Here is a 24,480-nt window from a genome sequence, read left to right as displayed (position 1 = left end):
TGGGATGGGAGAAAGAGAGAGAAACGGGGCTGGGCTGCTAGCTCCATTGCATGTGGCTCTTTCATACTGCATGTCAGCCTCACCCGATGCAGCCAGGCAGACCCTGTGCCCATGCTCCACGCTCCTGCCGCCCCACCCTGACTCCCTGCCTGTTCTAGGGCACCTGCATGGGCTCTGTGCCCACCCGCTGCCATCTTTTCCCTGCTTTCCCTCCGGCACACTTGCCCACCACTTTCCCTGCCGCTGCTGCTCCCTGTGGCCCGTGCTGCCCACTGCTGCCATGGCCTCTGCCATTTGCTGCTGCCACGGCTGCTCACCACAGCCCCCACTGCTCGCTGTGGCTTCTCACTGCACCCCTACTGCTCGCTGAGTGGGGGGGCTGGGTGGAGCCGGGCCAGCCTTGCTGCTCAGCCATGGGGTCCTGCTACAGGCTTCCTTTGGGTCCTGCTGCCGCTGTCTGCCTGTCATCTTTGACAGGCAGCCAGGGGCAGATAAAAATTAATTTTCTAAAATTTTTAGGAGCCCCGTGGGCCAAATAGAATGGCTGAATCCAGCCCATGGGCCATATTTTGCCTGTCCCTGGGCAAGGTGAAATCATAAGAGTTGCCAGTTATGTTCTGTTTGTTCTTACTGTCCTATCCAGTCTTGCAGCAATCTTACAGACTGCGTATTCTACCCAAAATGTCCTGCATTATTCTAGTACCTCTCATTAAATTTCTCCTGGCCTTCCTCATTGCACTCTGTAGATCCTCAGTCTTCTGCTACCCAGCTTGTACATCCTCTCTCTGGTCCTCCACTGAACTCTCCAGTCTCTTGGCCCTTTTACTCTAGCAGCCTCTGGCCCTCCAGAAGAAGCTGTCCCCAGTGTTCTCTGGCTGGGAGTTCCAGCTTCTTTGGAGACCAAACTGCAATTGCCTTGTTGTTTCCTAGCTCCCTTCTTAGGTAATGGAACTGGAAGTGGGTGAGGCTAGAGTCTTAAAGGGTCATGCACTCAGTACTATCCCAGCTCTTCAGTAATGGGGAAATGGGACCCCATTACAGTACAAATTTTAAATTGAAAACTTAGGCTGTGCAAAACCTTTTAGTATGCAAAAACATTATAATTCCCTTCCTAGCAGCACACTGACCGATGTGGGCACTGGGTTCTTCTACTAAGTAGAGGTGACCTACAGTAATGTCATGTGGAAATTGGGCTGCTTCATTAATCTTATTGAAATTTTCTAAATTTTGAATTTTTTTGATACATACCTAATCTGAAATCTTAATTTTTCTTTCCTAGCTTTGAACATATTTTTAAAATTCCCCAGTATCCAAGTACAGCAGTCCATGAGTTTTATGACATTTTTGGTTGATGCTAAGTTACAAATTATTTTGGGGGTGTTTTTTGCTATAGCTGTGTTAAAAAATATTGATTTACAATAGTTATCTTAAGGGAAGATTATATACTCTTTTCTCAGAGCGTGCCTGTGTACATATGCACATGCACATACAAAAACAACCACAGCATTTGCCACGGCGGCAGAGTCAACCACTCAAATATTAGGAAATACTAAAAGTGAAGTTGCCTATGCAACCCTTAGTCTGCTACCTTGTGTGTATGCATTATGCTGCAGTCTCCGATTACACAATAATAAACACTTTTCCCCAAAGCATCCATTCCTCATTCATTACACAGAATAGATGAGTGTGTATCATGACTGTGCAGTGAAGAAGGTCATTATCTGCATGGCCCCTGCCTCATTTATTGCAGAAGCTGGGTGATGTGCACTGAATGAGGAAGGGGATTTTAGGAAAAGAAGGGATAGTTTCATGTTTAAAGCAACAATGCCAATTAAATCAAGTTATGGAGATAGTGCAAATACATTCTGGCTAGTTCTAGGAGCTTTGAGGGAACATGGTGTGTTGACTTGGTATTGCAAAGTTTGGTCAGCACAAGCAACTGAGAGACTTGAGTATACTAAGTGAGGAGAGAATGTTGAATGTTTTATTGATAACATTATAAATATCTCTTCTAATCTATTTTTATTCCCCAAAATCTTATAATTTGGCTAAATTTGAGGAAGCTTTTCATGGGAATAGGAACAGGCACATTCCTGACACAACGGCCCTTTGGGTCCCTGTACCACAGCATAGGGTATCTAGAGCTGTTTAGAGAAAAGATCATCAGGGTTTTTTTCTTTAAGCATGGATACAATTAATTTTTTTCTAGCCTCATTTTCAGAGATGACTTAACCTTTTTGACTGAAATTCTCCAGAATTCATCACCTTGAGGTAGGTTCTCATCACATAAGATGTCAGCTCAAATGGTTAAAAAGCAGTGAAGTTATCAATAAATTGGGTATTACCATGGGTGGTGTCAGGAAATCTTAGTAATAGGCAGTGATACTAGCCCCCTCTCTAATAATACTCTGCGTCTTCATAGCACAAAAATAGCTGGGAAAACTGTGTTCAGACTTTTTCCTCAACATTTAGGCTAGATCTAAGCCTGGGAACATTTAGCCCAAAAGGCCAATATTTCAGAAAATATGTATATAAAAACAGGAACACTATAGAAAAAAAGCTATTATATATCTTTAAACATAGCCGGTAGAAAGCCATCATTATAATATGTAGGCTTTTTAAAAATAAAATATACAAGTTCTGGCCAAAAATTACCTGAATGTTATTCCTCTTTGTGGCTTGTCACACTTTGAAAATAAAATATATTATGGACCAGGCTGAAATTGACCGCAGATTTTTTGGCTAACATGGAGATACTGTGTTTTTTTCCCTTTCAGGTATCTCCTGAAACACATGAAAAACCATCAGCCAATAAACATCCATATGAAGCAACACCAGTTGAGCATCTTCTGGACTTAGTGGATAGATACTGGAATGGTTGTAAATCACTTCACTGCAATGAGAAATTTCTGTGTAAGAAAGAAATATATTGGGGATTTACATAATAGAAAATCACTATGTATTGGGATTCTGAAACTAGGATTTCCTCCTTTAACAGATTTAGTGTGTTCTCTGGTTTTGTGACTTTATACTGTAGAATTCACACCTTGAATAGCAGGTTATACATCTTGGCTTCTGAGTATGATAATCAGCAACCTCATGGAATCTTTTGCTCCTATTTAGATGATAATATGAACATGTATACGTTGGATTTTCTTTTAGGAATGTATTGAACATGGTAAACTGAGACGAATAAAGATAAAGTAGAGATAATGGTGGTCCTAGACAATTCAAAAAACTAAAATATGACACCTATAGCAAAAGTAAAACCTTGACACCTATAGCAACAGGTGTGGGGGAAAATGATTTTTGCTTATGGGACCCAATTCTGCAATAATTACTATGGTGAAATTTCAGATTATTACAATTGAAGACAGTAGAAGTTAGGGCTGTGTGATGCTTTGATTGCTGATTCAATTTGGCGGAGATTCAGCCTGGTCTGGTGGCTGAATCTTCGCATCGGAACTGAATCAGGAGACCTTTTAATCTCTCTGAATTGAATGGGAAACCTGTGAATCAGTACAGAGAGATTTGGAAAGATTTGATGATTTGGACACAAAGACAGCTTTAAATGTTTTTTCTATATACCTCAAGGTACCAGGCAGCTCACGAATGCTGAGATGGTGGGGCAGATGGAACATCCCATGGGAGCGTGGAGGGGTCCCCAGCATGCTTGGCAGGAGACCCAGAAGTGGACTTCTGGTCCAATTCTGGGTCTGCCGGGGAGTGCTCTGGGGGCACTTCCAGTCCAATTGGTACTTCTGGTCCAATTCTGGGTCTGCTGGGGAGTACTCTGGGGGCCCTCCCCGGCTCAGCAACTGGTGCCTCCTAGGTCTGGGAGGGTCCCCGGGATCCCCTCTGTGGCCAATCACTGAGCTGGGGGGGGGCCCTGCATGCTTGCCAGCAGACCTGGAAGTTGACCAGAAGCATTTCTGGTTCACTTCCGTGTTTCCCGCCAAGCACACGGGGGCAGGGGGGAGGGGGGCGGCATGGCATTCTCCTGTGGGACGCTCAATCTGCCTCAGCATCGCAGCGTTCACAAGCTGTGCCTGATACCTTGAGGTATATAGAAAAACCATTTGAAGTTGTGTCTACAGGCAAATTGCTGATCAGCCTTGAATCTTCAGATTCGGATTCAGCCGAATCGAATTGGGACAGTGATCCGAATCAATGAATTGAATCGCTGTCCCTGATTTGGGCCAAATCCAAATCAGATATGGCCCATTTCACATACCCCTAATTGAAGTCACTGACAATCAGTAACTCAGGATCTCATCTGTATAGTTATCACCAACTCAAGACATTAAATATTCTACTATGTATTTCCCTTACAGCTCAGGCAAGGCCTCTTTTGGGAGGAATGCAGAAATTTGCACCTACAGATCAATGCAAAGATTCTTCCACAATGCATCAAGAAATGACTAACCTGCTCTTAGATAAACAGGCTTTGCAAAATAATTTATCAGAGCAAAAGCAACGGCACAACATTAAGATTAGCAGTCTGACATCAGAACTGAGCAATGCTCAGAGAGAAAGGGTGAGTACAGTACTTTTCTTTTTTTCTAATTTTCTTCTTTTTTGATTCTGGGATGTACCTGAATGCAGCTGGAGGCCTTTAGTCTTTCTAAGGTAGCTGGTGCAATCACTATCTCACTAATCCAGTCAAGTCTGGGTTTGAATGTGATATATGAAAAGTACGACTTGATCTCTGTGGAACCTCTGTAGGCTGCAATTTGTCATCAGTAATCTCAAAAGCTGCTGAGGATTGGTTATGCATCACTGTTCTCAAAACAACCTTCTCCATCCCTTTTTCCAGTGATGGTGGCATTTCTCAGGTTCCTAAAGATTGCTTTGTTGTTCCAAATTTAAATAATACATTTAAATTTAAATAATAAATTTGTGGAGTCTCAGCACCAGTTCCTTGCCACCAGCCTTGTAGAGTTCAGCAGATATACCATTCAGTCCAGTACCCATGCCAGACTTCTTCTAGGTTAGGAGGATCAGCAAGACATCCCCTTTTAGGGTGTTGGTAGATGGACTTGGTGGTATCCATCATAGTCCACAAACAGTTCAGGAGTGCCTCAAAGTGCTTTTTCTGTCTAACTTGGCTGGATTAACTATCTTTGAGGAATATTCAGCCAGGATGCCATTAAAGGAAAGGACTATGGGAAGCTGGGCTGTAGATGGCTTTTGTTGCCTGGAAAAATCTACACATCATGTTTGTCAGCAAGGAGCTCGATCTCTTTGGCTTTATCTTGCCACCACTGATTTTTGATTTCCTGGATCTGCCTTTGAGCTTTGGCTTTGAGGAATTAATGTATCTCTTTCTTCTGCTGTAATCTTGCCAAGCAGAATAAGCCCTTCTGTTCTGGTCAAGGAGGGTTTAGATCTTAGTCTTGCTCTCATTGAATCAGTCTTGGTGTTGACAGATGGAATAGCCAGCGGATTTAGCACAGGCCATATGGATGGAGGTTTTGAACCCCTTCCAGAGTTCCTCAAATGTTGCCTTCATTTGTGGGCAGGACAGAAAGCTTTTCATGAAGACACTGTTGGAGATCCTTACAGACCTTCAGATCCTTACAGACCTTACATACATGTAAGGTGTATCTACACGTGCATTTATTCTGGCTTAAATTTTCTGCACAGTAAGTTACTGTGCAGTAAGCGGGAATAGGTTGACATCTACCCGTGCAGGCGCTTAAGTGCATTAATGCTGTGTATAGACCTACTTGGGACTAAAGCTAGTCCCAGGTCAGTCCCTACACACAGTTACTGTGCAGTAAGGCATCTACATGTGCATTACTGCATAGTAACTAATCAGGCATAAATTTGATACCTGCATGATGCAAGAATCAAATTTACCCTCAAGTTGGTGTACGTCGCCATATTTACTACAGAGTATGGGGCATGTATGTGTAGATGCACACCCGTACTGTGCAGTAATTTCGGTTACTGTGCAGTAAATGCGCACTTGTAGACATAATAGACACTCAATGGGCAACAACAATCACATAGAATGTTTACAGACATGGGAAAAAAACCCTGGCGTTTTATTTTCAGCTCAGTTCACCCCTACGTCAAGCACAGCGCATGGCCAGAAGAGGCATTGCATTAGTTTGACGCAGCTTACCCATCTGTATAACTTGGGCACTTCAGCGGGAATTTTGGTGTTTTTATCTAATAGCTGATTGAAAAATTTTGTGCTGGCAAATGCACACAAACCAGTTTGTCTTTGCTTGTCTTGTACTAGGTAAACAGCTTATACCAGCAACTTGTTCCTGTTGTTCAAATGAACTATAATTGTTGGCAGGACTAAGCTGTTACTCATTTTCAAATAATTGCTTCTTATATGTCTTTTTGTCTTACAAAATACATTGGCTATCTTTTGGAAGAATAAACCCACTTTTTATTCTCTTATTTCTAATATATGCTGTAGGATGCAAATCTATAAAATCATTGCATACTTAACAGTCGTCATGCTTAAACACCTTTTAATTTTGCATTTAACAGCTGCAGATAACATGATCTATATACCTGCCGAATTTCTTGTACTTCTGTATACTTAATATAGGGAATATAGCAAATACTGAAATGGGTCATGTAAAACACACACATCTTTAAATTTTAACCAGTATATGTACACATACTAGGTATCTCTCTCGGTATCCTAGATATTAGGTGTGATAAAGACCTTTCTTTATTTTCTCTCATCAGATATAACATTTAACTGAATTTGAATGGATTTTGAGATGAAGACATCATAAAACAGTATCAAGTGCTATGCTAAAATCCTTCCAGCTTTTAATTTTGTGATTCTATAAAAAAAAGAGCATGAGCAATTTTTCAGATTTTCAGCAAGTTTTTGCCTTGCTAAGAACTTAAAAGTAAGAATATCTCATAGAATATCTATGAGATATTCTTATTTTAAGTAATATCACACTTTTAAGAATATCAGAAGGATCTTTTGGTGTCAAAGCAAAACTACTGTCATTATGCATTCCTAAAAGTAAGAATATCTCATATTTTATATATAAATATATATAAAACCACCATTTCCCAAAGTGCTGAGCCAGATGCAGTGCAGATATCTAGTTCTATATAAGGTCATGTACATCTGGAGAATAATTACATTTGGCAAGAAGTTATGTCTCTTCTGTTTGGCCCTGAAAATACACAGTTACCAGCCATATTCGCTGGTGATAACTGCTTTATCTAGAATACATTTACTTCACAATTCTGTGAGGCTTGAAGCCTTGTAGAAAGTAGTAATCATTGTAGCCATGTGCATATGTACACAGAAGTCCATCTTGGTAAAGATAGACCATGGTTTATAATTACTGTAAGAGCTGTGAATACAGGCCTCTGCTCATACTAAGTGAGATATAAGATCCAGGAGTAATGGTTCTGGGCTTGCCCAAGTTCAGATCTCCTTTGATTCAATAATTGGCAGAACATTGATTTCTGGACCTTGTATGATTTTGACCTTCCAACTGTTTATCCCAGATGAATAAGAAGAATACATCATTTGTCAAGATCCTGACTTATTCCTTCATGGGCACTTGGTGGGTCTTCCCACTGTACTGCCAGGGACATTTGTAGTATTATTTTCAAGGCAACCCCCTGGAATAGTTAGTTTTCAGTTGAACCAAGTTACAGAAAACAAAGTAAATAAGAATTAACATATCTTTCATCTTCAGGGAAGATTGATACAGTTTTCCAGGGTACAAAAATGATACTGTGTTTTGATGTTCAAAGCATAATCTTGTTAGAGGCAACTTTTAGCAGTTTTCAATTGTTTTTGTGTATGCAGGGGGCTTAATTTATGCATTTTTTAAAATCTTATTAGAATATTCTGAAACAACGTTTAGATCAGTTGTTGGAAGAGAATGCTACATTAAAAGCTCGTCTGTTAAACATGGAACAAAATGTCAAAAATGCAGATGCTTCTACTTCATTACAGTTACAGCTTACAGGTGAGTTTCAAATACATTGTATAGTAACAGACAAACCCAGAGGCAAACCTAAAGTGTTGTTTACCTCTGAATGCCATCAGGATAATAATTTTCATTTAATTTATATACTTTAGCCCAACTTTGAAACCTTTACTAACATCAAATAGCATCCATACTCAGCAAAGTGATCCATGGCCATCAACAGGCTGTACTAAACTTAACAGTTAATTCCACTTGCTTGTCTGTTGTGGTTTGGTATACCAAAAACAGCCTAAAATTGTTTGGTATCAACCAGAATAATAGAATGACTTGTGAGTATGGATTCACGTCCATTGAATGCAACCTATTAATAAATTCCATTAATAGGTTAAGATACAGCTCATACTAGGAATTTTTAACTAGCTGACATGGCTCCCTGTAGTGACCCTAGCAATGTAGTCCCTGTATTCCTAGGCAAGAAAAGCAGTTCAGCCAACTCACAATTTTCATTTATGCACTTTTTTTGTGAGTCTCCTGATAGGGAATGCCAAGTGCCTGTGCTAGAATAAGACCTGATATGCAAGTTTCAACAATTTACATCCTTCTATATCAGATCCCAGAGTCTAGGATACAGTGGTAAAGAACAGCAATTATGTGGGAATCACCTCAATAGGTAACATGACCATTGCTCCTTACCAGACCCTGGGAAACAAGATACCCCTCAGTGAATACATTGATAAGCAAGCATGCCCAACTTCTGCATATGTGAACTCTACTGTCACTGAACATAACAACATCAACACAGTACCCTAGTACCCAGTTTCATTCTTCTTTCTTATACTTTCAGTGCAGAAGAATGGGTGATCTTTTCTATTTCTGTAATCATCAATGTCAGAATTTGTTTGGATAAATGTTTATAGAAAATAACTCAAACTGCAGAGATAGCAGATGCAGCATAAATCATTATTCAAATATAAACTGCACAAACAGTGCCATTAAACATCAGCCTCTGCATAGAAAGGCATTTTCAGAGTTAGGACAGTAGTAGTTGCCTGCAGCAGGATCATAGAAATAACAGGTATAGATGCCCTGTTAGATCACCTAGCCCCTCCTTCCTCATCAGGCAGGAGTGTTGTCTACAGTATATTTTCCATTGCTTTGTCCAGTGTAGTGTTATGGGATGCATTTCCCATCACGTGAAGTTCACTAAGTTTCCCAATGCTCATTTCAGTGTAGAAAACATTTGTCATCACCAATGAGAGCTGTCCACCAACCATTTTTAAATAAATCAAATGCTGTATATTGTCCCTCTTAGATTTTTTTTCTACTTACATTTCCAGTCTTTAAATGGTGAACGGAGTCCTTTTTTACTATGAGGCTTTGCCTTGTTGAACCTCAGTATTTTTCAAAAAGCTTCTCCTGCTTTTGCACCTGGATACTTTTACTTTTGTTAGTTTCAATACCAAGGAGTATAAAAGCATTACTTATATGAAAGTTATATGTATAATCTCCCTCCTCAAAACAATAAGAGAGCTAATATAGAAGGCTTTTCAGTGTACTCCATTTAGTATAATTCTGGTAGGTGGCATTGTCTTAAAAACACAAAAGGTTTACTGTCTGGGACCAGCCAGACTGCATTTGGCCATGGATAGACATACATTTTCATAACACCAGCGCTTTGAAGTGCTACAAAAATGTAGCTATATGAGAAGCAGACAGACTTGCAGAACCCCCCTTTTCCAGTCTGAAGTTGCCACAAAGGGATTTAACAATGTAGTCTCCAGCCAGGAGGGAAGAGAAGGTTGCTCTGGCCTGTGGCTCTGCTCCCTACCCACAATCCACCAGAGGAGGGGAGCCTGTCGGTGAGCCCACTCATTGACAGCTTGCCACCACCCACAAGGTGTGATGAACAGAGCTGCAGCCCCTCAGATTAAGCTCTAATGAGTGTGGGAGTGTGACTGGGCTTGCCCACAGTGAGCAGAGCTGCAACCCTCGGTCTCAGACAAGTACAGCTCTGCTCGCTGAAGGCCAGTCCAGGCCTGGTCCTGCACTCGCTGCCAGCCTGGGCGTGAAGGTGGTGGAGAGGGAGGAGGGCCTATGCAGGCTGCATGCAGTATGTGTCTACTTGCTCTGTTTCCTTCCCAACTTGGAGGAGAAGGGGAATACTGTGGGATACTGGGAGATGGATAGACCCTCCAGCACTGTTGTGCACTGAATGGACATTATATTTTTTACTACAAAACAATGTTACAGAGAAGTTCCTGTTTCATTGAGGAACGTTTTTGTAGCATTTGCTCCATTTGTTGCGGTGCTACAGGGGGACTGAATGCCCCCTTGACTTTGGTGGCACAACAGTGTATTTAATGATACAAATGTAGTATCTGGGGGTGGCCTTTATCTGTAAAACAGAGGATCTTCCATAAATCAGGTTCCTTATCTCAAGATATAAACTTTAAAATATTGTTTTTTGATCCTCTTTTTTCCCCACTTTGCCCAATATAATACTTCACATTGTCATCTTGGAGCCCTAAGATGCTGGAGTGCTGACCCAAAGGCATTACCTTAACTGAGGAAAATAAATTTATGAGATGTTCATAATGCTTATAAAATATCACACTATATTAATATATTGTAACTATATTACATCGTATACTTACATGGCATCTTTCAACCTGGAGGATCCCAAAGCACTTTACCAATTTAACAGGCTTGACTTAGATGAACCAACTCATCCATTGTTCCATATCTCTGCAGTGAAGGGCAGTCTTCTACACTTGACCTTAGTCAAAAGGCCAAGATGTGTTAACCAAAAGTTTTAAAATAAAGACATAGGACTGGAAGGAGCCACCTTCAAGTGATGGAATCCTGTCCCCCATGTTCACAGGCGACCTTTTACCCAAGGATTTCCCAAAATTACCACTTCAGACCGTTACACACAAGTAGAAGGCACAAAACTAGAAACACAAACACCATGGTAAAAACAAGGGAGATGAAGGCACTGCCAATGCCCTGTCATTGCTGTAAGAGAAAGTTAATTGGTTAATGTTAAAGCAGGAGAGTTTCTTTTTCAGTTGAAAGTGTAGGAGTACATTTAAAAGAAAAATATATGCAACTGAGTAGAAAGTGAGATCAATGGAAAAACTATCATTGGTCATATTATTGAGGCCTTTGAAGACTCTTGTGGGATCTTTAATTGGTATAAAAGGTCTAGATCTCAATGTTCACTTTTATCCAAAAGATGATTAATCTGTCATTTATTCTATGGTGGGATATCACACTGAGGTGGCCTTCATGCCAGATTCAAACCGCGTGGCTCCTCTCATGCCAGATCTGGGCCCACTCTGGCAGCAGGGAGGTTGTAGGAGCTAATATAGTCATCACTTATACTGCCACCACCAAAATGCATTCCTAAAAGGATTCCGTACCTTGGATTTCTGTGGCAGACCCACCCCTGAATTCCTGGCCACTCCAGGAGCATTGCATGGCATTGACTGCAGTCTCGCCTGCAAGCCTCATCTTTAACACCTTTGCTATTTTACTATATTTATTTCTTATTTCTATTTAGCTTAACTGTGCATTGTTACATTATGGCCTTTTTAAGATGCATTCTCTCTCTTTCAGAACTGCAAAGTCATAATAAACAATTAACAAATGAAAATGTCATCCTAAAAGAGCGTCTACAACAGCATGATAAGATTCAGCAGCTCATAGAGATGTTACAGGAAAGTCACAGGTAAAGTGTAAGTCCTGGCCAGAAAGAAACCTAGATCTCTTCTTTATCATATATTGAAAGTTTAAATTAATTGTCTTATGATATGCTCTTTTGGGAAATCTTTGTGTATATCTTAAGAATTCTGGTTGATATTGTGAAATGAGCATGTAGTTGTTGTTGCTATGGAAAGGACTGCGGTTTGAATGGCTCTGTCAGCATGGATTCACCATCCTGTCAAAGCCCCTGTCACATATCCATGAGCCTAGAGGACAATAAAGAATGCTTTACAGACAGGGCTTTAGCCAGCAATGGATATGCTCAAGATATGGTTTTGACTGAGAGAGATGGTTGATTTTTTTTCTCTCAGGAGAAAAAAAAAAGGGGAAGAGATTTATAGCAAATGAAGGGACTGGCTTAGGTGTAGAACCAATCAAAATCAGATAAGATAAATAATAAACTGACTACCTGAAGATAAGAATTAGGGTTGAACAGGGGACAGGCAGTCAATCTTAGTGGCTCAGGCTGTCACAGATTTACTGGAGTGGAAGCTAATATGAAAGCCAGATATCAGTCTAAATTTCAGAATGCCAGGCTAAGGGTCAAGATGAGGTCATGGTCAGGAGAAGCAATTAACTGATGCCAGGAAAGCCTACGCAGGAAAATCCAAGACAGTCACACACAACAATACTATTGTTGGCACAGATCTCTGCAGAAAGTGGGAGGATTTTATAGCCCTTGAATCAAGGGTTTATGACTTCCGTTGATCTGCCCAGATCCCACTGGTCCCCCATTCCCTCTTCAGCTATACAGAGGATTATGCATCAGCAGAAGGCCCAGGCTGGGCAAGAACAGGCATTTAGCTCTCTGATGGTGCTGTGCATGAGCTTCCACCTGTGTGTATAGAAGGTCCAGGTTTGAATTCTGTGGGTCATGACACTAACCAAACCCTGCTCTCTTACCCTCAAGGGGGAGGGCAAGCTAGATGTTCGGTATTGTATCCAGAAAGTTGTTTTTTAAGTAACTGTATCTCCTGTATCTTATGTTTTAAGTAAAAATTAATTGCAGATTCAGAAACTCTGTGGAAAGCCTGTCTAACTAGGTCCACTTGCTTACGTTTTATATGTGGTTCATAAAGTGTTAAACTCCAAATCAGAAGTCTCATCCCTTTGATGGGATTCTAGGAAAGAGTATGTGTATGCGGCATAAAGATTTTAGGATTCAAGACTAGCCCCTGGGCATTTGAGCCAACTTCAGGAGATGATACTAATCAGGGGTGGACAATTATGTGGGCCTGGGGGCTCTATAGGGAGTTTTGATGAGTTGTTAAGGGCTGGGTCAGAACCACCCCCCCCCACTGCAGCAACTCACCAAAACTCCCTATGTGGGATGGGGCTGCAGGCAGGCAGGGAGTTCAGGAGTGAGAAGGGCAGCTGGGTCAGCCCCTGCCCAGTGGGAGGTGTGTGAGGGTGCAGGTACAGCAGGTGTGAGCACATGTGGGGGGGAAGGTGCTGCTGCCTGGGCGGTAGGTTCAAGGAGCTGGCCAAGGGGGCAAATGCAACAGAGCATCCCCAGGCAGTGCGGGCTGTGGTTGCCCCTGTGGTGCTCTGCATGGGGCCAAGCCCCACCCAAGGAAGCCTGAGCTGCAATCCAGCCTGTTCCTCCTGGGCCAGGCCTGGCCAGCATTCACAGCTTCCAGCGGGGCGGCTCCTGGTGCAGCTACTGCTTGGCTCCCCTCAGTTCCCCTGGCCTCCAGCGGTGGCTCCTCCTGCTGCTGCTGCACCGCTCCGGGCTGGGAGGAAGCTTCAGTGTGCAGGGCCTTGGCTCTAGCTCCTGGCTACCTTCCACCCACTGCACCTACCTGGTGTGAGCTGCCTAGTGGGTAGAAGGCAGCCAGGAGCCAGAGCCTCACCCACTAGAGCAGGAGCCACCCAGCTGTCTTCCACCCACTCAGCCTCCTGTGCCAGGTACGCAGAGTGGGTGGGAAGGCAGCCAGGAGCTGGATCCAGATCCATGCATGCTGGGAAAGGAGCCCCACCCAGCTGAAGCTTCCTCCCAGCCCAGAGTGGCACAGCAGGAACAGGAAGAGGAGCCACCAGTAGAGGCAAGGGGAGCCAACCAGAAGCTACGCTAGGAACAGTCCCACTGGAAGCTGTGTGCACTGGCTCGGGCCGGACCAGTGGGTGTGGGCTGGAACACAGGATGGGCTTCCCCAGGCAAGGCTCAGCCCCATGCAGGGGCAGCCACAGCCCGCACAGCTTGGGCAAGCTCTGCTGCATGTGCCCCCTGCCCCCTCCTCCTTCCTCTCATCACCAGCTGGCTCCAGGGACCTAGGGTCCAGGCAGAGCCCTTCTCCCCCAGTGAACAGATATTATATTTTGCACTACAAAACAACATTACAGAGAAGTTCCTGTTTCATGGAAAAACATTTTTGTAGTATTTGCTTCATTTTTGTGCTACAGGAGGCATAAGTGTCCCTTTGACTTCTGTAGCACAACAGTGTATTTAATGGTACATATGTAGTATTTGTCTGTGGCCTTTATTTGTAAAATAGAGATCTTCCATCAATCCGGCTTCCCTTCTCAGGATATAAACTTTAAAATATTGTTTCTTGATCCCCCTTTTTTCCCCACTTTGCCCAATATAATGCTTCACGTTGTCATCTCAGAGCCCTAAGATGCTGGGGTACTGACCCAAAGGCATTACCTTAACAGGGGAAAATAAATTTATGAGATGCTCATAATTCTTATAATATATCACACTATATTAATATATTGTAAATATATTACATCGTATACTTACATGGCATCTTTCAACCCAGAGGATTCCAAAGCATTTTACAAACTTAACAAGTTTGACTTCAGTTGAACCAACTCATCCATTGTACCATCTCTGCAGTGAAGGGCAGTCTTCAGTCCTACACTTGATTTTAACTAAGTAGATGGAAGGCAGCCTGGAGTTGCATGCTGAGGCAGGAGCTGCCCAGCTGAAGCTCCTGGCTGCCTTCCAGTCACTCACTGCCCACATTGGGCAGGTGGAGTGGGTAGAAGGCAGCCGGGAGCTGGATCCAGAGCCCCATGTGCTGGGGCAGGAGCTGCCCAGTTGATGCTTGCTCCCAGCCTGGAGTGGCACAGCAGGAGCAAGAGGAGCTGCTGTTAGAGGCAAGGGGAGCCAAGCAGCAGCCCCACTGAAAGCAGCCCCACTGGAAGGTGTGCATGCTGGCCATGGCTGGGCTGGAGGGTTTGGCCTGGAGCATGACATGGGCTGCCCTGGGTGGGGTTTGGCCCTAAACGTAGCGCTGCAGAGGCAGCCATGTGCCAAATCTAATCAGTTGGCAAGTGGCCCCTCATGGGCTGGAACCAATCAGTTGGTGGGCTGAATTCAGTCCATGGTCCGTATTTTGCCCACCCCATACTAGATAGTAAGTCTGTACTTGTGAATGTCCTGAAAACTCTCAGGCAGAGCAAGAATCTGGACTCTGTGCAGGTTCTGGTTTTCCTGAAAGCAGGATGCCAAGTGGCCAACAGAGACCACTCAGCTAGGTGCTGTCACAGGTTTTACCAGTTTTTCAGTTAAGTGTTTACTACTAGTGGAAAATACTCATCAGATTTACAATGTATAAATAGTAGATCTTTACATTTCTGTTTTTTAATGAATGTAATGGGAATTTTGTTAGCTGATCATTTGCCCATTGATCTACAGTCTTTTTAAGGTGGCAAAGGGACTCAGGACATTGCTTAGCAACAGATCTTTTTAGCCATCCCCCTGCCTTTCTGTGACACTGTAAACTGGCATCAAGATTTAGCTTCCCTTTTCCCCCAGCTTTAAACTGAACATGCTCACACACTGTTGCAGCTTGGATAACTTACCATCCTTACGGTAGCTGCATGACATCTTTTCTGCTCCACAATCCAGGGAGGTAACAAGCAGCTACAAATTGAGAAGGAAAGAAGAAAGAGACACAGGGCCCGAATTTTCCACGTTTCCTCAGTTTAACACCAGCATAACACAATATTTTAATGCAAGTGTAGCCTCTGCAGCATTAGGCTGAATTGGGCCCAGAGAATGTAGAATTTCAACCCGTATGAATAGCAGGACTTTGGGCCTATGTAACAGCCACTAACTGAAGTACCTTCCTGGACAGAATTTCCAAATGGTCTGTCTTGAAATGATTTACAGAGGTGAAGGGGAATGACGTTGCTGCTTTTTAGATTTCTCTGAATACACACCTCCTGGAAAAAGAAAACCAAACATTGCTTTTACTTAAAGCCACTAACTAAAAAGAAGAAATTAAGGTTGGCTCTGCTGATGAAAGCAAGAGAAAGAAATATCTGAGCAAATGGGTTGCTAAGCAACATTTTGGGAACCCCCTGTTCCATTTTGGAGAGGAGACTGCTTTTTTCTGCAGGCTAGGTGGAGGTGTTAAAAGAGAATATAGACATATTTTTAAAAAGCATAAATATTTTAATTTACCATTGCTTGAGTGTTAATATTTTAAAGCACAGTGACTTGCACTGGTTCTTTTCCTTAGTAAATAAGAGTGCTTGTGTTAGGTTGTTGGAAATAGAAGCTGAAGTACTCTGTTACCTTGCAGAATAGATATTAAGGGCATTTTTACACATGCTCAGTGAGAGCGGGGGTGCTTTAATTAGAGTGGCTCTAATTAAAACACCTGTAGCATCTCGTGTATCAGTGTCCCTGTGCTTCAAAATGTTGGTGGGAGCGCTTTAGCTGAAGCTTGTCGAACGAGCTGTAGTTAAAAGCACTCCCTCCATCATTTTGAAGCATGGGGACGCTGATACATGAGATGCAGAGGCTTCTGGAGCATGCTGATTGGCACGCTCCTGCACACTCAATTAATCGAGTCTTCTCTGACTCACTGTGATTACATGTCAGAGCAGCTTCCTCACATGTCTACAGGCACCCTAAGATTCTGGTATTGCAAGCTTCCACCCATGGTGCACTGCTAATGTTTAATAATAGTACCCACGACACTGAGTGGCTGAATTTATAAACTGAATAAAGAAGTTTGAGCCAAATGACTACCTATTTAAACTTCCATAAGGAAGATCAGTCTTCATGCACATTTAAGCTTGCCTTTTCTTCTAAAAGCAGGCAAGTGCTGAGTATTGTTAGAATTTTTTTTAGGTTTTGTCACTTGAGCTGAACAGTTAATTCCATGCATAATAGGCTGTCCATCTAGTGGTAGTAGCTTTCAATTACTGATTGCCTTGGGGCTGAGCTGAACCAGTAACAGACAGTGCAGCAGAAATCCAAAAAGCTCTAATGGAAACACCTCATTGAAACCCACCAGGAACAGCATACGCACATCTACACATGCACTTTAATGCACATTAACCTATTTTAATACACATAAAGCGGCACTGAAAAAAGTGGGTATTTTTATACATGTAAGCATCGCAGTACCGGGCACTTTGAAAAGCGCCTGGCACTGCATCGCTTGCAGGTGTATAAGTGGCAAAATGCATGTCAGCACTGAGCAAATGGCAGTGTGCTTTTGAACTAAAATGCATGGAAGGTGCTTTAGTTCAAAAGCGCACTACCATTTTCTGCATGCTGATGCGCATTTTGCCGCTTATACAACTGCACGCGGCACAGCGCACGTCAGATTGCATGTAGAGCAAATTCTATTAATCAAGTCTGCTCCAAAGTGGCGGCTCTCCGGCATATCGCAGGATGAAAAGGTATGTATATAAACGCCCAGTGTTATTTAGTTAATGGGGCATTAAAATAAACTAATGCACATTAAGCATCACTAAAAACTGTGCTTTTTAGTTAATGCTTATTAAGACAGGCTAATTTGCATTTTCCTGGTATCTCAGAATGGAGGTTCTAGATTTAATGCACATTAACTGAAGTGCATTGATGTACATGTAGACTGCCTTTTATTTGCACAAATGCTCCTTTCCAAAGCTCCCTATAGTCAATGGAGGTCTTAATATGGACTTCAGTTGGCTTTGAATCAGACCCAGGAGTGCTTCAAAGCATGCCCCTAAACCCAGCTCTCACCTCTACTGCATGTTGTCATGACTGCATTCTCATAAAGTTCACAGAGTAAATGGTGAGAGTTGCTTTGCTTCTGTTGGTGCATTGTAACAAGCTGTTGGCACACCTGTGAAATTGCTGGGAAGTTTAATGGGGTGCAGGGGGGTACATCCTTCTTTGTATACTAATGGCATATACTCCACTGAATCTGTTATGTCCAACTCGGGTTATATTGCAGTTCATTAACTGAGGTACTGACCATTTAAGACTGGGGCTTGAGTAACTTGATTGCCAGCCAGGAATGAAGTAAAGAGGGGGGTTGGAGTTAGTTTCACTTTGCAGTGTCCACCTGTTTCTTAGTTACATTTGAGGGACAGTGGGCACTGGCCAGTGTTCTCTGCTCGATGTCATCCCTCAGAACCCTTATTATTACAGGAGACCCTCGCCATTCATGGGGGATATATTCTGGAGATTCCCGTGCATGGTGAAACCCGCGAATACGGCACTGCATTGATGAACGCTTTCTGCGTTCGTGAATGGCATGTGCCCCCGGCAGCAGGGGTAGGGCACAGCTGTGCTGGCGATGGCAGGAGTCCAGCAGCAGGAGCCTGGCGGCAGCAAGCACAAAACTACCGAGGGTTTCCTGTAAGTGTATTTAAGATGCAGGTTCGGCATTCATGCTGTAACAAGGTAAATATTCGCGGTGCGTGGGGAATATTCAGCGCACCATGAACATTTGAAAATGCCAATGCTGAACCTGCAGATAGCAAGGGTTTCCTGTAGTCTCTGAAGTCCAGCAAGATAGAAGGTCTTTGTCCTATCCAGGTGTCAGATCCCTTAGGTGCTGGAGGTCCTTTGTCCTCACTGGGAATACTAACCTATCCACTGGGGCTGGTCAAAGAATTCAGTCCCACCCACTCTTCCAGCTCAGGAACCTGTATGAAGCAGCTGGAATTCTTCCCATTTCTAATCCCAGCCCCTTTCTGCTTCCATGCGCTGGTTCCCACCTTACCTCTCATAGGCTGTTTCTCCTCCCCGGCCTGCGCTCCTCTTGCCCACATATCAGGGCAGTTCTAAAATCCTGCTGCCAAAGGAGACATTTTTCAGAGAGCATTGCACTTAGTTTGAAACCTTGCCTTCACAGATCATGATGAGTCTGCAGTTGGTCTCAGCTGTAGACTTGCATCTGGAGGGGGAAGGGGAGGGGCAAGGAAGGGCAAGTGGTGGGGAAATCGGACAGCAGGAGACAAGGATGAGGCCTGGAGTAAATGCTGAAAGCATTCCTCAGTCTGCTCTGCACAGAGGACTAGCCCAGTGGTTCTTGTGTCAACTTTCACTCCAGCACAGAGATCCTTAGTCTTGGCTACTCCTAGGTGTGATGAGTCACAGGCTTGGGCACTGTCCCTGCTCCCTGACATGGCACCAGTATCTCATTGACTAACCTCAATTTACATCTATTATGGTACCAAGCAACTTCACGATGCCCATGAAACTGAAAACCCTGGCTCCCATCCACATTTCACCTCCAAAAGGATTTGAAAATTCTTAGCCAGCCACCTGAGCCTTCTCTGGTAATGAAGGAATTTCAGTGTCCTAGTACAACAATCTAAAATAGGCCAGCTCTCAGAATCATTTTGCATACAAACTAATATTAAAGACAATATATCTGACAGAATATATTCATGCCAGATGGATCATGGTCTCCAGGAGGCTCACTGGTAAGAGCTAGAGCAACAAAGTCAGTGGCCAAGAGCTAATGCAGTACCAGTCAGCAGTTGTCAAAGCTAAACTTACAAGTCTCAAACTTACCAGGAAAGGATTTCATCTTCACAATAGGAAGTTATACAACAGAGAAGCCAAGGTATTTGCTTCTTCCTCCAATAATGTGCAAAGAAGCTGTGACGAGACAAAAGTTCCTTTCATTCTGAACTACTGGAGAGACAACGGAAGAAAGTTTCACAAACTCCAGGGCAAGATAGGAAACAGAGCATCAGAAAGGAGGTCACATTTGGGCCTTACCTGTTCTTCCAGTCCACATACAGAGTTGTTACCTTTCCTGGAGCCCACCTGAGAAGTTTTCTTGGCAACATTTTGTATGTTCAACAGTTTTGTATGTTCTTTTTAAAATGCATTCAGCCTACTAGAAGGAAATATGTGTTTCCCTCATTTATATCATTATTTATCTGTTTGCACATAAGAAGGACAAATTAAACTTCTTTATTGTGTTTTGTGCTTCAATAAGCTGCAGTCTCCTACTCTATTTGAGGTGAAATCTGTGCCTCATTTTTAGAGCACTGTGATAAGTTTAAAAATTTTTTTTGCCAAATTGCGAACTTTATTTTTCTGCATGACTTATAATTCTTAGGATCAATGTCAGTAAATCCCTGAGACAGCTATTTCTCACTCAGAACACTTCAAATAAAGACTGCTATAGGTATTCTCCTTTTAACTAAGTCTGGCAATGGGCCAAAATTGGGGCAAAAACCTCAGTCAGGATTGGATAGGGTAGATTGGATTTTTTATCTGAAAAAAAAGCCTAGCTTTGGTTTGGAAGAGTGAAAACCTTGCTTTTGTACCTCTCTACAAGGTACCATGATACCTCTAAAAGGAGGAAGGGCTACAAAAGAACAACAAGATGACATGATACATGTAATACATCCATATGATAGCAATCCATTATATGAGGATCTCAAAATCAACACAACAGATAACTATGGCTGTTGACAGATGAATGGGGGGAAAAAACCCCATGCTTTACCAAAAGAAGCAGCACATTCATTTGACCCAGCTCTGCAGCATCTGTATAGATGGGGCACTTCAGCAGGGCTTTTGGCACTTACAGCTAAAGCTGATTCAATTAGCTATTAGATAAAAGTGCCAAAAAAGCCCTGCTAAAGCACTTGATCCATACAGATGTTGGGCAAGCGAGGTCCAACTAACGTGATGCCTCTTTTGGGCATGTGCTGAGCTTGGTGTGGGAGTGAGTGGTATTTAAAGTAAAGCACTGGGTTTTTGGTTTTTTTACATTTGTAAGAAGCTTGTCTTGTGGTTTCAGTAGCTAAAAACTAATGCCTAACATCATTTGTACACTATCTAAGGATGTTGTTCAATGAGGTACAGTGGTTTTGTGGGGAGGCCACTTGTACTTGAAAAGTACTAATGTGGTAACAGGAAAAAGCTTTCCAGTAAGTAATATTTGTTATAAAATACTTGCGTTTGTCTTTAACATCTGCCTTCTTTTACTCGTTCAAAGCAAAGAGGTTGGTTTATAATAGTTTGATAAGGCAAGGACAAAAAAATACTGGAAAGAAAATGTGAAAAGAAATAAAAACACTATGTTAAAGCTGTTGAAATAATATGCAAAATTAGTTCTTTGGATTGATTTTTTGCAGAACTTTGGTTTCTACTAATGAACATCTCCTACAAGAATTGGCAGAGATACGTATACAACACAAGTCTGAAGTCGAACAGCTACACTGGAGCTACAATCAGCTAAAAAAAACAATGGATAAATTTCCTCATAGCAACACAGACAACAACAGGTGCTAGTGACAATACAAGGAAGTTTGTTGTAAATGATTTATAAGAGGTGACACCCATGAGTGCATTTAATTGTGTAAAGCAAACATTTGCAACTACCATTACAGACTGTGGTACCTTCCCTTTTCATTTTTTCCCCCAATTTATGTATTGGTTTTAAAAACATTCTTCAGTAGAGGCTTCCCCAGAACATTTTGTTTTGACTGGTTTGGTTTACAGAAGCATGGTTGTGCATAATGACACGTTGCAGGTTGAAACCAGTTCTGGTTGAGCCCTTTCAGTCCAGTAACCAGGCTACCAAAAGCAAAGAGTGCTTGCAAAATTAGCATTTCTCCTTTGAAATACGGACCCAAAATGCCAGTGGCCAAGTTAATTTAGGAGTATGCATCTAAGGGATTTTATAAAAATAATTGTAATATAAGTTGGAAGATAGCATTAATATGTACTTCGGCACTAGGTACAGTTGCACAGATTGTCAGCTGTGACATCAAACATGGTTTAAAGGGAAGAGAAACTTCTGAGCTGCTAAGGAAGCAACAACTGCTTGCAGCATGCTCTTTCAGTTCTGCTGCTTGGGATGAGCACTTGTAACAAGAAGTGAAAATTTACAAAGAGTTATCTGTAGTGGTCCTTAGCCTAGGTATGATAGGTCAGTAACTTTGCTATTTATTCTGTTTTAAACAGCATGGTCAAACCTTTTCCCTATAACTTTTTTGTGTCGGCCTCAAAAGTCAGTATTGTCCATGATTTGCATTTTACTTTATGCTGCATAAAAGCTGGATAAGGGAGTTACAGCGGGCAAGGACAGACAGCATGGTGGAAGACAGTTTTCCATTGTTGTGGCATTTATTAGACATCGTAATAAGCCTGGCTTCTGTAGCTATCATTGATGAAGGCACTGACCAGCTCTCAGCATCAGTAATCCGCATCCATCTCCCTGATACAGCTGCAGGAGAAAATCTATCCCCGTGTCAGGATGCTGTTCTGTCATGTTGGTATGTATCCCAAAACATCTCTCGATGATTGCACGGTGAACCTTTATTGCAACACCCTAAAATAGAGAAAACCTAAAAATAAAGTGGTACTTCATGAGCTCCTGCATATAACTACATATCTATGCCCAGGATGCGTACATTTTAGACCACCTCATCTTCATGGGCTTCTAATCAGTTGAAAAGTTTGAGGTTGCATGTGTGTGCGTGTGTGTGTGCGCAATGGGGTGTTTTGTTTTCTTTGTATTTTTCAATCCAAAATTTTGTAAGAGGGTTCACTCACTTTCACCTTTCATGGGTTTGACTGAAGGAGGAAAGATGTATCATGAAATGATGTTGGAAATTAAAATAAAAACAGACTTCTGTCAGAATACATGTTGGCAAAAATTAACCCTGGATGTGACTATTATTGAGTGGAATTGTCTCCATTGCACTGTACTTTATTTGTAAAAGGAAGAAGGAGGGAGATCTAAAAAGAAAAACAATCAGTAACTGCTTTAAAAACTGTTTTATATTAGTCAAGATATTTTTCCATCAGTAAATCTAGTGGCAGCTCAACTTGTCATACCAAGGCTAAACAGTCTTGTCTGATTTTTGATTTTATGTAGCAGCTGTTTTCAGAAATATAAATGAATCAGGCCTAATCTGTTTTTGTGAATCTAATCTAATTCAGTTTTTCTGAAGTTTTTTTTCTTGTTTTTTTCCTAATAAATTCAGATTATTTGATCTTACTTGCTAATTGCTGAATTCGAAATCAGAAAGCAAATGTCACTTTTCCTGACAGCCATTTTTCAAGTAAAAAGCATTACAATTTCATATTTAACTTTAAACAGTGAAGGGTTATTTTAGTTAGAGCATTCAAAAAACAATGTCAGACTTACCCAAGACATTGTTTTCAATGTGGGCACGAGCTTTTGACACCTTTGAAGAATACTTGTTTGTGTACTGTTTGTATATTATAGAGTAATAAGGCATAATCATTTTGAATAATGTACAGCTATCTCCATGTACAGATGCCCCGAATGCAGCCATATAGGTCTCTTTGGAATCTTACAAATAAACTTTTAGTTTTGTTTACTAAAATATATATTTACTCTTTTCTACTGATGGCAGTCCATTAGCAAGCAAAGCCTCACAAATCACATGCATCATGTGGGCTGTCACTGATTCATGACTGGAAAAATTAAGTTTGAATGGGACAGTTTGAATGGGACAGGTTAGATTGTATTGGGCAACTTTTTAAACTACAGTGACAGAAGGAAAACAGGTTGATACAAGGAAGACTCTGTAATTTGGGAAGAGGTTCTTTCCCCTCTCAATTGATCCAAGGAGTACTTCTGAAAGCAAACATATATTTCTAAACCAAAGTCCTGCCACTTTACTGTCACCATATATCATCATAGATGCTTTAGTTGTTTGCCCCAGCATTCTGGCTACGCATCCATTTGAGTAACTGTCCGTTCTGTCTTCCAGGACTGTTGATTACAATAATCTGCACTTACCCTCCTAAACTGAGATGGAGTTTTGCTGTGCACTGCTTTATCCTGCCACAGACCCATTTCAATTCTGATTTATCAAAATGCATGGTGCTGTACAAATGTTAAGACCCTGTGTACAGAAAATGAAAGCAGATCATCACCTTTTCTTCTTCGTACAAATTTGTACCTTCCGGGACATGTATACCTTGAATTTAAAATAAAGGAATTCCCTTTTACAATGAAGACAGCATGGAGAACAGGGTTCTAAGAAAAAAATGTATGCACATTGGTAAGAAATGACCAAAATCCCAATTTTCAAAGTTCCTGATGATCTTTACTCTTAAAAAGAGCAAAGTGCTTGTTTTATTAAACTTGGTTTTCTCGTTAGGGGCAGAGGATGGTAAATACATAAGACTGTGGGAAACAAAGGTCACTTTTCTTCCCATAGTGAAAAGCAGGCAATGCAGAATCTTAAACTGGGAGCAAAAAGGATAAGCTAGGAGAGAAAAATCAAGAAGTGCCAGAGCCTAGAAAATACTCGCAGCCAAGAGGCAGCGTCTTCACTGCAGATTTAGTTCCAGTTGTTATCTGGGTGTAATCCCTAATCCCTCCCTGTCTCCACACTGCCTGCTCACCTGGATGGTTGCAACAACAGCCCAACTGAAGTAATGGTTTCATTGCCCAGTTCTACTTTCATGAAGAATAGTAATCTACCTATTTTGCCAGGAACATGGAGGGTATATCAACTGAATACTGTTAGTTCTACAGGACCCTCCATGTGCCCAGAAGGACAGAAATGTTCACCCATAATTCACAGAAAAAGA

General features: G+C 42.0%; 1 protein-coding gene across 3 annotated transcripts in view; it reads left to right on the top strand.

Annotated features, from left to right (window-relative positions):
* Positions 1–23,261, top strand: part of CEP72 (centrosomal protein 72) — a 45,081-nt gene extending 21,820 nt beyond the window's left edge. For 2 of the 3 annotated variants that reach the window (XM_019509142.1, XM_019509141.1), the window contains 5 exons: positions 2,778–2,913; positions 4,335–4,537; positions 7,847–7,973; positions 11,553–11,664; positions 21,039–23,261. In XM_019509142.1, the coding sequence (XP_019364687.1) occupies positions 2,778–2,913; positions 4,335–4,537; positions 7,847–7,973; positions 11,553–11,664; positions 21,039–21,195 (735 nt within the window). In that variant the 3' untranslated portion in view covers positions 21,196–23,261. Of the gene's footprint in view, positions 1–2,777; positions 2,914–4,334; positions 4,538–7,846; positions 7,974–11,552; positions 11,665–21,038 lie in introns of those variants that run through there. The other variant, XM_019509143.1, reaches the window with a different exon arrangement.
* The last annotated feature ends 1,219 nt before the right edge of the window (positions 23,262–24,480 follow it).

This window comes from Gavialis gangeticus, unplaced genomic scaffold (genome assembly GCF_001723915.1).
Source record: "Gavialis gangeticus isolate Ggan-Ray unplaced genomic scaffold, GavGan_comp1, whole genome shotgun sequence".
Lineage (NCBI taxonomy): Eukaryota > Metazoa > Chordata > Crocodylia > Gavialidae > Gavialis > Gavialis gangeticus.
Note: the sequence above shows the minus strand (reverse complement) of the source record. Positions and strands in the feature narration are given on the sequence as shown.